This window comes from Sorghum bicolor, chromosome 3 (genome assembly GCF_000003195.3).
Source record: "Sorghum bicolor cultivar BTx623 chromosome 3, Sorghum_bicolor_NCBIv3, whole genome shotgun sequence".
Classification (NCBI taxonomy): Eukaryota; Viridiplantae; Streptophyta; class Magnoliopsida; order Poales; family Poaceae; genus Sorghum; species Sorghum bicolor.
Genome location: NC_012872.2, coordinates 63861767 through 63876710, shown reverse-complemented (window position 1 = coordinate 63876710; position 14944 = coordinate 63861767). Strand labels below are relative to the sequence as shown.

The 14944-nt window shown below is 45.9% G+C and overlaps 2 protein-coding genes across 2 annotated transcripts; both read left to right on the top strand.

Moving 5' to 3' along the window:
• On the top strand, positions 4045-5214 carry LOC8079270 (protein LURP-one-related 5). Its single transcript, XM_002458525.2, has one exon. It carries the CDS (start codon positions 4252-4254, stop codon positions 4921-4923), a length of 672 nt encoding a protein of 223 aa, XP_002458570.1. The 5' UTR covers positions 4045-4251; the 3' UTR covers positions 4924-5214.
• LOC8079268 (polyphenol oxidase I, chloroplastic) lies at positions 11937-14164 on the top strand. Its single transcript, XM_021455641.1, has 2 exons — positions 11937-12895; positions 13046-14164. Exons 1-2 carry the CDS (start codon positions 12011-12013, stop codon positions 13916-13918), a joined length of 1758 nt encoding a protein of 585 aa, XP_021311316.1. The 5' UTR covers positions 11937-12010; the 3' UTR covers positions 13919-14164.

Genomic DNA, 14944 nt, shown 5'->3' with positions numbered 1-14944 from the left:
GTAAGGGCACAGCGACAAGCAAGTCTTTGGCATATATGCGAGGTTAACATCGATCTTTCCCCGTGTATGTAACAAAAGACGTTTCACCAGGGTCGGTGCCAGCGCCACGGTACAGTGAACCAAAACGTCAAACCCGGCGTTTGTTTGACGCATACACATCCACGGTCGAGGCGACCTCTCGAGCCACCCCTACCGCCGCCCACACGTTTCCACCTTCCACCGATGGTACGGTGAGTGGTGGCTCGCTGCCATCTGGCCACCGAAGCGGCAACTTTTTCTTCGTGACGACGAACGGACGAAGCACTGCACGCACCATGCCTTTGAGGTTATTAACTGAATGTATGTATCAGTTAGTTAACAGTATTTTTTTCTCATAACAAATTAGTACTTTTTGTCACGGAGGGAGACTCGAGAAGTCAAGATGTCAGCTGCTCCGCCTGCTCAACCAGCAAATGGAAAGCTTTTGTTTAGATGCACCCAAAAACTCAAAACTTTACAAGATTTCTCGTCACATCGAATCTTGCGGCAATTGCATGAACATTAAATATAGATAAAAAAAATAACTAATTGCATAGTTTACCTGTAAATCACGATACGAATCTTTTAAACCTAGTTACTCTATGATTAGACAATGTTTGTCAAATAAAAACGAAAGTGCTACAGTGTTAAAATCTAAAAAGTTTTTGGATCTAAATAAGGCCTAAGTGTCCTGTGTCCATGCTGCCGCTTCACTAGATTATCGCCCATGCCACGGGAACAGGATATTTCTAGGGCTGCATGCAGTGCAGGTCCGCGGCGCTGGGAATGAAGAAGCTTCTTCTTTCCAATCATATAATCCTCCCTGACGCCGACGTGTTTGACGTGCGCCGGCTGCTGAGTCAGCGACGTGGAAAGTGTTTAACACGTCACCAGAACAGTGGACGTACTACAGAGGTTGGTGACTTGGCAAGATGCGCACGCAACGATTTTTCCAGAGCTGTGATTCATTTATTTGTGGTGCTGGTTGAGTTACCATACCATACCATTGCCATTGCCAGTAGTTTAAGCATTGCCCTCCCTAACTTTTGGGTTTACCTTTACCTTACCTTAGACTAGCCACAGCGTGCCGATGCTCAGATGTTTGAGTCAACACCGGTGCTCCGTTTTTATAAAGAGCTGGAATGGCAAGCATTGCATCAAAACAACATGCCCGAAGCAATTAATTTACTCGTCTAGTAACAAGTCTCATCTTCTCAAGTCACGTACAAGTGAGACCATGTTTTTTCTCCAAAGTCAGGCATCAATGCATGGACTTTCCTGGATGCTTGATTTTCCGATGCTTCAATTCCATCCTGCATGTGGCGTCGAGGCTCAAACGAAAAAAAGAGGTTTGAAACATGGGGAAAATAGCACATTGTGAAGCACGATCAAGGAACAAATTAATGCCTCTCTTTCTAGACTACTGACCTCCGCTCAACTTGCTGCTATGTTAATAATGCTGATTTACAAGATCAATTAATTTGAGATTTGCAAGAAGAATAAGAGAAAGGACAATTGTTTTCCACGCTAGGGGCCTGTCACTCCGATCGTTAGGTGCCAGCACCGCGGCACGGCGAGCCAAAAGTCCAAAAACGTGAGCCCGGGGGTGTTTGCTGAGATCCACTCGTTTCCGCGAGGCGGACAACAGCCTGACCGTCCACCCAAATCCACCCGACGACACACGTTCCCGTCGCTGGGCGACTTGCTGCGACCCACCCTTGGAAAGAAGAGAATCGGACGGCCACCGACCGACGCTTCTGTCCCTGACCTGACGACGACGACGAATTGAAGCACGCGCGCGCGTGAACGGCACCATCCGCAGAACGCGGACACACTTGAGGCCTTGTTTGAACGTAGTCGTATTCACATCAATCCACATGTGTTGAGGTGGATTGGAGTGGAACTTGAACTAAATTCCACTCCAATCCACACCAACACACATGGATTGAAGTAAATACGACAACATCCAAACAAGACCTGAGGGGAGTAAACTGAACCAACTGTTGGCCGTCGGCCGGTCCACCCCGCAGTCCCACTCTCAGTGTCCCACACGTCGTATAATACGTCTCTTGAGTGTTCATTGTTCACACTGCCAACAGCCCGCAGCTGCATCTTCGCTCGAGTCGATGAGCCCACTGTGTTCGCGCCACGCGCTTGGACCAGCTCGATCATACCGGCTCCACTAATCAAGGAATTTCGTTTACAAATTAAAAATTAGTAAATGGTCGTATAACTTCCATGCCGTTTTTTTTCTTTTACAAAACTGCTTTCCAGTTTTTTATTTTTAAAAAGTTACACAGCTATGTACTCATAACTTCTATGTATAATATTTTTATGGGATAAAACTGGTCACCACAACCCTTTATTTTAGTTTTTTTAATGTAGATATGTTTTACATGATTTTATAGATAAATTAACATGACAATTTTCTACATGACCCTTGCAGTTCAATTCTTGTGCATAATTGTCAGAAGAGAAAGTTGTTATAGCAATTTGTCAACATATTTTTTAAATAACCTTATTTTTGAGAATATTTAAACTCAATATAATAAATTTATGAATAATGTAACTGATATACATATTTTTTTTGTTGTTTGATGTCTTTAATATATATACATAACTTATAGTACAAATTTTTACGTAATTTGCTCTAAGTAAATTTCCCAACCTAATAAAATTATTCTTAATATATAGAAGATAATGGATGATTAATAATATAAAGAAGAAGAACAAAAGAGCAAGAAAACAGGACGTACCAATTAGATTCAGCAATCTAACTTTGAAATTTATTATGAAATAGATTCAGCAATCTATCTAATTATACTATGTACTATAGATATTAAATTTTATATTTTTTTGAGTTATGGTTAAAATCAAAGGCTTTTGAATTCTAGGGAAGCGAGAACAACACTGGCCCTGTTATGAAAAGCATTGTTCGCTGATTTATTTATTGAGAAAAAAACATTATACATGACTGATAACTGATAAGCCATGTTAATAAGTACTGTACAATCGAGCAATTTGCTTTAGTGCCGAGGGAGTATATATACCAACCTTAAGGCCTTGTTTAGATGCAAAAAGTTTTGGGATTTTGACACTGTATCATTTTCGTTTTTATTTGACAAACATTGTCTAATTATGAAGTAACTAGGCTTAAAAGATTCATCTCGTGATTTACAAATAAACTGTGCAATTAGTTATTCTTTTTATCTATATTTAATACTTTATGCATGTGCCATAAGATTTGATGTGACGGAGAATCTTGTAAAGTTTTGGGTTTTTGGGTGTATCTAAACAAGGCCTAAATCTAGCATGCGCCCAACCTCATACGTGCAGTGACAACTGTGAGTCTGGGTCAACCGTACACACACACACACGATGGAAATCATGATGATTCCCGGTTCCCAATCCTTTGATGATACGTAGAGTAGGCTTAATCCACTAACCACAATTAATCGGATTCAATTCTTTGCTACGTAGAGTAACTATAATAACTAGAGTTAAATCTGCATTGTATGATTGTATCTGAGGCCTTGTTTAGTTTTTTAATCTTGAAAAAAATTTAGATTTCTTGTTACATTAAATCTTGCGATACATGCATAAGACATTAAATATAGATTAAAATAACTAATTACATAATTTGCTTATATAATTTATAAGACGAAATCTTTTGAGCCAATACAAATAAAAGTGTTACAGAGTCATGCCAGTTGTTAGTTCAGCCTTGCCTGTGGACCGAGTCCAGGCGTCCGAAAAGGGCAGGCGTTGCGACATCAACATGTTCAGGCCTTGTTTAGTTAACGCTAAAAACCAAAAAGTTTTTAAAATTTCCTGTCATATCGAATCTTGTAGCACATGCATGAAATATTAAATATAGACAAAAATAAAAACTAATTACACAGTTTAGCTGTAAATCACGAGACAAATCTTTTGATCCTAGTCAGTCTATGATTGAATAATCACAAACAAACGAAAGTGCTACAGGACCGAAAACTTTTCACTTTTCAAAACTAAACAATGCCTCATCTCTCGCTCAGCCTTGAAATCTCCACCGACCGCGCCATCCCTCGCTTCGCCCCTACTTAAAATCTCCGAGCACCGCGCCTCTGCTTCGCCACGCAGAGAGCACACAGCAGCAACCCCTGAAGCAAGCAAGCAAGCGCGCCCGGCGTCAAGCTCAGGCTCAGGTGCGTGGCCACCGGGCAGCAGCAGCAGCAGCCAGAGCAGAGTGGGATGCCGATCGTGGGCGCGGAGTACTGCGACCCCGAGGAACGCGTCCTGACGGTGCGCAAGACCTCGCACTTCTCCCCCGGCGACGGCTTCGCGGCCTACGACGCCCGCACGGGCGGGCTCGCCTTCCGCGCCGACACCTACGGGCGGGGCCACGGCGGGGGCGCCGCGTCGGCGGGCGAGCTCGCGCTGCTGGGCCCGTCGGGGGAGCCGCTCCTCACCGTGCGGCGGCGGCGCCCGTCCCTGCACCAGCGATGGGAGGGCTTCCTCGGCGCGCGCGCCGACGGCCAGAAGGCGCTCTTCTCGGCCCGCCGCCCGTCCATCCTCGGCGGCGCCGCGGCCGGCGCCGTCATCGAGCTCCTCCCGCCGCCGCGGGCCGCCGGGGCCGCCGCCCCCGAGCTGCTCCGCGTGGACGGGTCCTTCCCGCGCCGGTGCTGCCGCGTGGTGGCGGCGCCCAGGGCCGAGGGCGAGAAGGCCAAGGTGGTGGCGGAGATCAGGCGGAAGGTGGACGAGGGCGCGCGCGTTGTCATGGGCCGCGACGTGTTCGTCCTGCGGGTCAGCCCCGGCTTCGACGCGGCGTTCGCCATGGGGATCGTGCTCGTTCTCGACCAGATCGCGGGCGACGATGCCAGCATCGACGCTGGAGCCGACGTCATCGACGCCAAGATTTGGTGACCTACCTACTGATCGACCGCCCTATGGGATGGGGCTGTCCCATCGCTTCTTGGTTTTGCTGTGTATAGAGCCGCGATCCGGCCTGTTTCCTTCTCCTTTGCACATGAGCTTTGCTCCAGAGAACTGGCAATGCATAATACATGCTCGACTTTTGGTTTTTCTCTCTCCCAGTCGATAACAGCAACCAGGAGTACGTACTGTCACTAGTAGCAGTCTGCCCTGGCAGAGCAACAGGACTCCGTAACAGAGCAAACCAACATAGAAATCAGCATCAGTATCTCTTGTTCGTCATTTTTTTTTTCAATTACCTCTTCCGATCATCAAAAGATGACACCAGAATTGATGCTTCAATCTTTCGACCCCTTTTTAGCAACCGTGCGTAAGCAGATAGTATTCCATTAATATAATAGATACTCTCTCCTTACCTATAAAAAAATCATTTTGGACAAAGTTGAGTCGAGCATTGGGAGTATAAATCATGAATAATTTTTAAGTTGTTGAGTTTGAAAATATAAAAATCACATGAATACATTTGTCTTGAAAAATATCTTTATAAAAATATACATATACTCCCTCAATACCCATAAAAGAAAGTCGTTTTGGACAGGTTTGGGTTAAACATTAGAAATATAAATCATGAATATTATTGAATTTGAAAATGTGAAAACTATATGAATAGATTTGTCTTAAAAAATACATTCATAAAAGTATATACATATATGACTTTTTAATAAATATTTTTATAAAAAAAATGTATCAAAGTTAGGCTTTGAAAACCATGTCGTTGTCTTAAACGACTTCCTTTATGAGTATAGAGGAAGTACCACTTTTTTATAAATATTATTATAAAAACAAGGAGCTGAAGATCGTGTGGCTGTCCTGATGAATGATTTTTTTTATAATTATGGAGGGAGTATAAAATAATCTTTTTAGAGCCCCGACCCCCCACCACACCCACAATCTGAACTTCCTGTTCTGTGTAGAGGCTTTGAATTTAAACAGGTCTAGCCTATAGTTTATAATTAGCTAATTATTAGCTAAATACCCTAGCTAGCAAAATAGCAGCTAATGGATCTAAACATGGCGTAACTTTATTAATCGACCTCAAGCGCTCTCTTCTAAACACATGAATCTTGGAGCTCCTGGTCAGCAAGACGGAGGCGTCGTCCGCAGGTTGCAAATGGAGGAGACGTTCTCTGTGAAAGACGTTGCATGCATTAGCATGTACTCCGGCCTACTAGAGACGATAATCACGATATCCACAATACTAAGGCGTTGGTTAATCCCAACAAAATTGAGGAACAGCGTGCAGACCATCAGTAGTGCTGATTAGTTAATTAGACCAGCAGGCCGGCCGAGCAAACTGGAGGCAAATTAGGAATCTTGGCGTGAAGAAAATGGCTAGCCGCGGATCAGATTGGAATTCCGACAGGCATATCTCTGCGCCGCAGTTTATGCTGAGCATCGAGTAGACGAGTACTACGGAAAACACATGCGCTCTCGACACACCTTTTTTACGTCAGACTCAGGCAGTCTCCAGTCTCCTTCACTCCAGCGGTAGATTAAAGAATTTAAGATGATCCCCCTGGAGCTTTTATTATAACCTAATTTTATCAATGTACAGGTACTCTTATAAAAAACAGGTACTCTCTTCGGAGACATCCGATAAAAAACAGGTACTCTCTTCAGAGACATCTAACAAAACACAGGTAAGAGACATCCGATAAAAAAACAGGTACTCTCTTCGGCCGATAAAAAACAGGTACTCTGACCAGAAAAAATACAGGTACTATACCATCAGATATAGCAGTGCTAAGTTTTTTTTAGTAAAACTCTACCAAATATTAAAATGCAAGCTCAACGGGCGGAGAAGGTTCAGAACAAAGCGTCCAGTGGTTACGAATCTTGTGTTCATCATTTTTACGAATCTGTGTGAACCCAGTCTTGTGTTCATCATCATTTTTACGAATCTTGGAGCTAGGCGGATCGGAGGCGTTGTGCGGCAGTGGAGTGAAACCATCAGCCTCTCGATCAGTAATCGTCAGGCCCTCCGGCGCAAGTTGCAATTAATTAAGGGGGAGACGTTTTCTGTCCATTGGTGCGGTTCGTTTCCACGAACAGGTACGTAGTTGAGAACAAACAGAAGGATGCAGATAAGCATTACAGAGGCATTCGACCAAGACGTCTCTTGCGTTCTGTGAAACACGTTGCATTTGCATTGGCATTACAGAGACAAGGACAGCGTCTAGTACTGGACTACAGGTACTCCTATACCATCAGGCATAGCATTGTACAGTAGACCGGCTGTTGTGCTGATTAGACCAGGCCAGGCCAGCTGGTGGACCAAAGGAATCTTGGCATGAAGAAAATGGCTAGCGCGCGGATCAGATTGCGTTGCCGACAGTGATATCTGCCCTGCAGTTTATGATGAGAATTGAGTAGCGGTATACGGCAAACACATGCGCTTCCGCTGCACCTTTTACGTCAGACTCAGGTAATAAAGGTTCCATTCCAGTCTCCGCACCACTTGCATGCATGCTACTATACTATAATTCTCCTTGGATTATACTACTAGTAATCTTAACTATCCACATATGGCACTTTGCTTTGGGGCTTTACAAATAATACTATTATACATACAGTAGCTACCATTATTTGCAGACATATATATTGTTCCTACTGCATCAAATAGTACATGGAAACCCTGTCACGTTGCACATATATATATGATTATATGATACCCACAGCAAGATACGGCGATCTCCTTTGCTGAACTGGCACATGAACATATCGCGTTATTATATACGGCTACAGCTCACAACAGCTTCCTGAGCTGTTTTTTTTGCCAAACACTTATTTCCAAAACAACTTCATGGGTGAAGCTGTTTTTCTCCTCCTCTCACAAATACATAAGTTGGATAAAGCTGAAAAAAAGTAGCTTATTGCAGCTTCTCCCTCATTTCTCTCTCTCAACTATGTATGAAGTAGTTGGTGAAGCTATTTTGCCAAACACTTTTTCCAAAACAGCTCAGCTTCATCTAGAAAGTCACTCATTAAGCTATTTTCTAAAAAAACAACTTTAGTAGTGAAGTTGAGCTGTGCCAAACAAGCCCATAGTACGCGCTGTGCCAAAGCTCTCCCACACCTTTTGAGCGGCTAAACACCCCCACGAACAAAGCACCTACCACTCCACCACCTGCTGCACCCGGCCAGCAAGCAGGCAGCATCACCAGTCACCACAATTATTGGGACGTGCACGTACGCAGCGGCACGGCACGGGCAGCGTGCAGTGTGTGCCGTTCCTTTCCGGCTTGACTGGTCGCCGCCGGCGCACAGGAGAGGGAGATCGACGGCGGTCGATCGGTCAGTCTGTTTGGCCACCCAGCTCGATATCGCTCTGATGTTGTTGCTCTCCAGCAAAAGGGTCCGTGCGCGTTCACTCGATCGCGTTCGAAGCAAACGGATCATGGGGTGTACAGGGAGGGTTAGGCACCGAAGAACGCCGTACGCACGAGGCACTGTCTCTGTCTGGCAGGATTTTTTGTCCATGACGACCTATGAATCGATCGATCGAGCGGATGATTGAAACAAAAAAACCGGTGCTCATAACTTGGTAGTGGTTTGTGGTGTGCGCGGCTTATAACTTGTCTTAGTCTGATCGGCCTCGGCGTGCAGTGGTCGTTTATAAAGAACCGCCTTTTTATATAGAAAAAGTGTGGCCCTTTTTCAATTCTCTTTCGCTTGGAAGGCGCGTGCCTTTTTAATTAGTTGGGGGGCGAGATGCTTAAGCCAAAATAATAAACGCTTTGCAACGTGCGCATGCAGAAGAAATGACTGCCTGAAATATATAGAGTACTCCATACTGAAATTCTAATAGCATCCTCAAGAGTTTTCTTAAGAAAAAAAACTTACTCTCTAAATTATCATTCGGAGAGTAATTTGTATAGAAATCGTTTTTTATATCTCTCTCCTCTCCAACATATTTGGAGAGTTTGAACTGAACATATTTGATCAAATGACAGGCTTTATTGCAGGTATGAATAATAGGCTTCGACATCGAGATTATGACAAAATTATAAAAAAAAATACATCAGCTTTTGATATTTTACACGCAGTTGATACATCAATTTCCCGAAGAGTACTACGCATGCGTAAGAAGCTCACGAGCAACGCAACATGCATCATTCAGTTCATTTTATTCATGATGAGAAATTAGCCATAAGAGAAACAAATGTGACCTCACAGCATGGCCTGCAGCAGTACAATAGAGGGGCGTGGACAAGGACGATGGACCTGATATCAACAATTTGACGGCATTAGTGATAGTTCCATACTTTTTTTTTGTTTTTTTATACGTAGGAGACCGACCTTAAAAAAAAGTCTGTTGTTTTTGTTTTTGTTCTTTTTAGACGTATATAGGAGATATACATGTATAGGATACTAAGGTCTCAAATTATTATTTTCTGCCATTTTCTAGCTCTTATTCGACTCCAGACGTAAAGCAGCCCACAACTCAGCCCAAAACACACACAACGGCCCATCTGGACTTTCCCAATTCCCACTCGGCAACTCCCCACACGGTCACACCAAATCAGCCCTTGACGGCTCGACCACTCCACAGTCCAGACAAAGCGAGCGGAAGTGCGCCGAGGATGCGTTGGTGGTCGAAGCGGCCGTCCCTCCCACATGCGCGCGCTGCCGCTTCGCAACAAGACACGATGCGGCGGTCCCTCTCCCTCCTCGCACGGTAGGTGGCGCGGCGGCGGCACGGCTGCTGAGCAACGTGCCGGAGTCCACCGTCTAGGGGGGCCACACGCCTGCAGGAGTCCTCGGCGGCGCGCGCGACGCGTGATGGTGTGACCACCCTCCGCGGGAAGCATCACCGCGCGGCGAGCCTATCACCGTCGTCGTCACCGCCTACGACTACCCCTCGGCGGTCCACGTCGTCGACTCCGCGGGCATCGACGTCTGCCTCGTCGGGGACTCCACCGCCATGGTCGTTCACGGCCACGACACCACGCTCCCCATTGCGCTCGAGCACTGCCGTGCCGTGGCCCGTACGTGGAGCGCCGCGGCCGCTCCTCGTCGGTGATCTCCCGTTCGGTTGCAACGAGTCCTCCGCCGCGCAGGTACGCCGTACGCGGCCCCCACATCATGCAGTACTTGTTCCTCGCATTCGTGTCACTGTCACCAGCGACGTTTAAGAGCAGGTTGTAGCTTGCCACTACAGCAATCTAAGGTTTATTAGGCGTTGTTTAGTTGCTAGGTGAAAAATATTCGTGTAACGTAGCACTTTCGTTTGTATTTAATAATTATGGTTTAATTATAGAATAATTAGGTTTAAAAGATTTGTCTCACAAATTATAAAAAAATTATATAATTATTTATTTTTTTATCTATATTTAACGCTTTATACGTATTCCACAAAATTCAATGTGATGGAAAATCTTAAAAGGTTTTTAAATTTTAGGTATAAAGCCTTAGATTTGGACAGGAAACATCTTGTACTACAGATTTCACGTAGTATAAATAAGATATTATGACCTTGTTTAGAGGAGGTGAAAATTTTTTAGATCTCGTAGCATTTTTGTTTTTATTTAACAATTATTATTCAACCATAGTCCATAGACTAACTAGACTTAAAAAATTCGCTTCGTAAATTACAGATAAACTGTGTAATTACTTATTTTTTTATCTATATTTAATATTTTTCTCACAAAATTTAATGTAATAGAAAATCTTAAAAAGTTTTAGGTTCTAGGTTGAACTAAACAAAGCCTGTATGATGCAGCTTTGAAAACCCATAGAATGTTGTGTGCCTAAATTTTAGGCCAATCATCACGGCTGAGCAATCGCCGTAGCATAGTGCCGCCATCACGTTCATATGCGTTGTATGCATTTATGATTTTTCTTTGGCCATTACTAGGCCGGACAGCTACATGCATGCGCATTTGTGTATAAATAAAATAATAAATGAATGTTTATGCGGTTACATCATATACCAAACTATTTGGTTTTACTTAACTATAGAAATAATTTATGCATAAAACAGATTTTTCTGCTTTATTATTAAGAATTATATAATAAAACATAGAAGCCCACAATACTCATTTATCCGCACCTCTACACGTACACGAACATGTGATACATCACATATTAAAATATTGGACTTTGTTTAGTTATAGAAATAATTTAATGTCCTATAGTATATTTAACTATTCTCACTTCTAATAAATTAAATATTTTATCAATTTTAAACAAATATATATATTAATATTTATAGTGTATAATTAATATTATTACTTTAATCTATGAATTTCTAATTCAAAGATACAAATGTTATTAATATGGGAGGATGGCTATAAGGCCTTGTTTACTAAAATCTATGATTTTTTGGTTAATGTAGCACTTTCGTTTGTATTTGGTAATTATTGTCCAACCATGGACTAATTAGGTTCAAAATATTTGTCTCATAAATTATAAGTAAATTATACAATTACTTATTTTTTATCTATATTTAATGCTCCATATATATGCCGCAAGATTCTATGTGATGGAAAATCTTAACATTTTTTGGGAACTAAACAATGCCTTATTCGACGGCTAGTGTTGCATATAGCAGCCCCTAGGTCCACAACTCGACATTAGGCCAGTCTTAATAGTGTTCATCAGAGTTTACTCGACATTATGTATTAATAAAGAAAAAAGATAATAAAAGTTTTATAAAAATAAAAAAAGTTTTATAGCGATAAAACTCTTTTACATTATTTCCATCTCATTGTTTCCACCTCAGGATGGCGACGCGTTCGGCTGAACTACCCGGCTGCTGCGGCAGTGAGCTGAGGAACTGTGGCGCAGCAGTTCAGCCACAGCCGAATGTCAATATGCGCAGGCTCCTGAGATTTAAAATAAAAACTTTTTAAATACGTTTCGCTTTCTTTTACCTCCGTGGCTCCCGCCCAGCCCCAGGCCTCCCTATATATATGTATACTTGGTTACTAGTACTTGGTAATAAGTTGGTTAGCTACGAGTAGTTCTTCACGCCGGTGCAAGCTGCGCCTGTCGTAGCAACGAGAACACAAACGCCATGGCGGGCAGTAGTAGTAGAAATGGTGGTCTGCTCACACTCCGCATCATTCTTTTGTGCGCCTTCGCCGCCGCTGCTATCACCTTGCTCCCTCTCGTCATGGACCCATGCGCACACTCGCTGTCAAGAAGCATCCTCGCCGCCAGCGGCCTCGACGCATACCTCCTCCCCTGCACCACTGACGCCTCCAAGGCTCCATCGTCGCACGGCAAGGACGCCAATAGGACCAGCGGCGGTGGAAATACTGGAGCACGACGACCCATTATCACCGACCAGCTGTGCGTCAAGGGCGTGCTCCCACCACACGCGCTCCCGCCCTTCCAGTGCTGCCCGCCGCCGCCGTCGACGTCGTCCGCGTCGGGTCCCATCAACTTCACGTTCCCGGACCCGGCTGAGCCGCTCCGGACGCGCAGGCCGGTGCATGTGGTCGGCGCCGAGTACATGGCCAAGTACGCGCGCGCCGTGGCGCTGATGAAGGCGCTGCCGCAGTCGGACCCTCGCAGCTTCTACCAGCAGGCCAACATCCACTGCGCCTACTGCACCGGCGCGCACCGGCAGTTGGGGTACCCGGAGCTGGGCATACAGATCCACTTCTCGTGGCTCTTCTTCCCCTTCCACCGCGCCTACCTCTACTTCTTCGAGCGCATCGCGGCCAAGCTGCTGGGGGACCCCGCGTTCGCGCTGCCCATCTGGAGCTGGGACGTCCCCGAGGGCATGGGTATCCCTGAGGTGTTCACCGATGAGGCGTCGCCGCTGTACGACCCGATACGGGAGCCGAGCCACGCGCCGCCCAAGGTGGCTGACCTGGACTTCTCTTATAGACTGGAGAAGAACTTGACCGACGAGCAGCAGATCCTGCACAACCTTCGGGTCATGTATAAACAGGTGCTCGATCCATCTGCCGTACGTCTTTGTGTTATCTCTTCCCGTCTCTGGAAAATCTCAGTCTCCGGCTTATTTGCTTTAAATAAAGTTTCACTAATTTAGAGGCTTATTACTTATATGTGGTAAATATATAAAAACTTTTTCATTCAGATGATTAGCGGCGCAGCGTTGCCCTCCCTCTTCATGGGGCAGCCCTACCGCGCCGGCGACGCAGCGAAGCCAGGTGCGGGCACGGTGGAGTTGGCGCCACACAACTCGATGCACACCTGGACCGGCGACAACTCGCGCCCCAACGCCGAGAACATGGGCGTCTACTACTCCGCCGGCCGCGACCCGCTCTTCTACCCGCACCACGGCAACATCGACCGCCTCTGGGAGTGCTGGCGCCGCATCGCCACCGGCAACCGGACCCACGAGGACTTCACTGACCCTGACTGGCTCGACTCGTCCTTCCTCCTCTACGACGAGGAGGCCCGCCTCGTGCGCATCACCGTCCGCGACGTGCTCCGCACCGAGAAACTCCGCTACACGTACGGCGGCGTCGGCCTTCCGTGGCTCCACGCGCGGCCGCCGACCACGGCCGGCGTCAACCCCAAGGCCAAGGGTGGTGGTCGTCTGGAGGAGTCCGTTCGCTTCCCGGTGGCCCTCGACGCGGCAGTGACAGCGGAGGTGCGGCGGCGGCGTCGTCCGAGAGCGCAGGAGAAGCAGGCGGCGGCGGAGGAGGTGCTGGTGGTCGAGGGCATCGAGGCGGACGCCGGGGACTTCGTCAGGTTCGACGTGTACGTGAACGCGAGGGACTACCACAGGGTCCCGTCGGGAGGGAGGGAGATGGCCGGGTCCTTCGTTACCCTGAAGCATCCCGGCAAGGAGGGAACGGCGCTACGGACCAGGATGACGGTGGCGCTAAATGAGCTGCTGGAAGACCTCGGAGCCGAAGGAGACGACAGTGTCACCGTCACGCTGGTTCCGGTAACGGGACAGGTTACAATCGGAGGCTTGAGAATCGTGTACATGGACGAGTGATTCGATCGATCGGCAGACAGTGTGTATATGCGTCTCAAGCTGCCGATTTATGAAGAAGCATGGCTAGTTTAACTTAGGCACATGACCACGCATGTACTCTCTCCATTGAGTATTGGGCTTCGTTCTCAGTGTTTGTACACGGACGGAGAACCGTGTACAGTAGTATATATACGTGCAGGGCTACCGGCTGTCCGCCATATCACACATGGAGCTGCCGTGCATATGAATCAGTGGTTTATGTGCCTAGTGCGGTCGCTTGTATTTCTTTAGGTCTATCTACACCACACTTAAATAAACACACACACACACACTTAGGCCTTGTTTGGATGTTGTCGTATTCACTTCAATCCATATGTATTGGTGTGGATTGGGGTGGAATTTAGTTCAAGTTTCACTCCAATCCACCTCAACACATGTGGATTGATGTGAATCCGACTACATCCAAACAAGGCCCACACACACCCACATCCACACACCACACTTAAATAAACACAAATCTATATCTAAATTTCTGCACGTCACCATCTAGGCGAGCCCATGTCGTCGTTATCTCGCTTCCCTGTATATTTACACTCCACCCGTACTACCACACTAGAAGGCATATTTAGTTGATTCCTAGCCGAAGGCATATTTAGTTGACTCCTAGCCAGAGAGCTGCTTGGGCCACACAACGCTCCTGCAGTCCTGCTAGTCATCTGATTTTGGATGTCTATATGGACAAGATTATTTGGCTAATTAGTCACGGCTCAAACTAAACATACCCTAACTCAACTCATTGATGATGGTGGAGTAGATAGATGGGTTGTAATCCCGGTTGAAAAAAACCCTTTAGTCCCGGTTTTCCCAAGGGATTAAAGCTTATCTTGGAAACTTAAAATAATTTAAAACCTGTAGACCTCTCTTGTGTGTGTGAGATTCGAACCCAAGACAATTTAAAACCTGCAGACATCTCTCTTGTGTGTGTGAGATTCGAACCCAAGACCTCTTGTCTCGCGCGTATCTTTCTTACCAACTCAACTGCACACC

What these genes read in the sequence shown, in the direction of transcription:
- LOC8079268 (XM_021455641.1), top strand. Translation starts at nt 12,011, where the DNA reads ATGGCGGGCAGTAGTAGTAGAAATGGTGGTCTGCTCACACTCCGCATC. An exon ending in TTCGGGTCATGTATAAACAG is followed by an intron (nt 12,896 to 13,045) that starts GTGCTCGATCCA and finishes TTTTTCATTCAG; the next exon opens with ATGATTAGCGGCGCAGCGTT.
- LOC8079270 (XM_002458525.2), top strand. Translation starts at nt 4,252, where the DNA reads ATGCCGATCGTGGGCGCGGAGTACTGCGACCCCGAGGAACGCGTCCTG.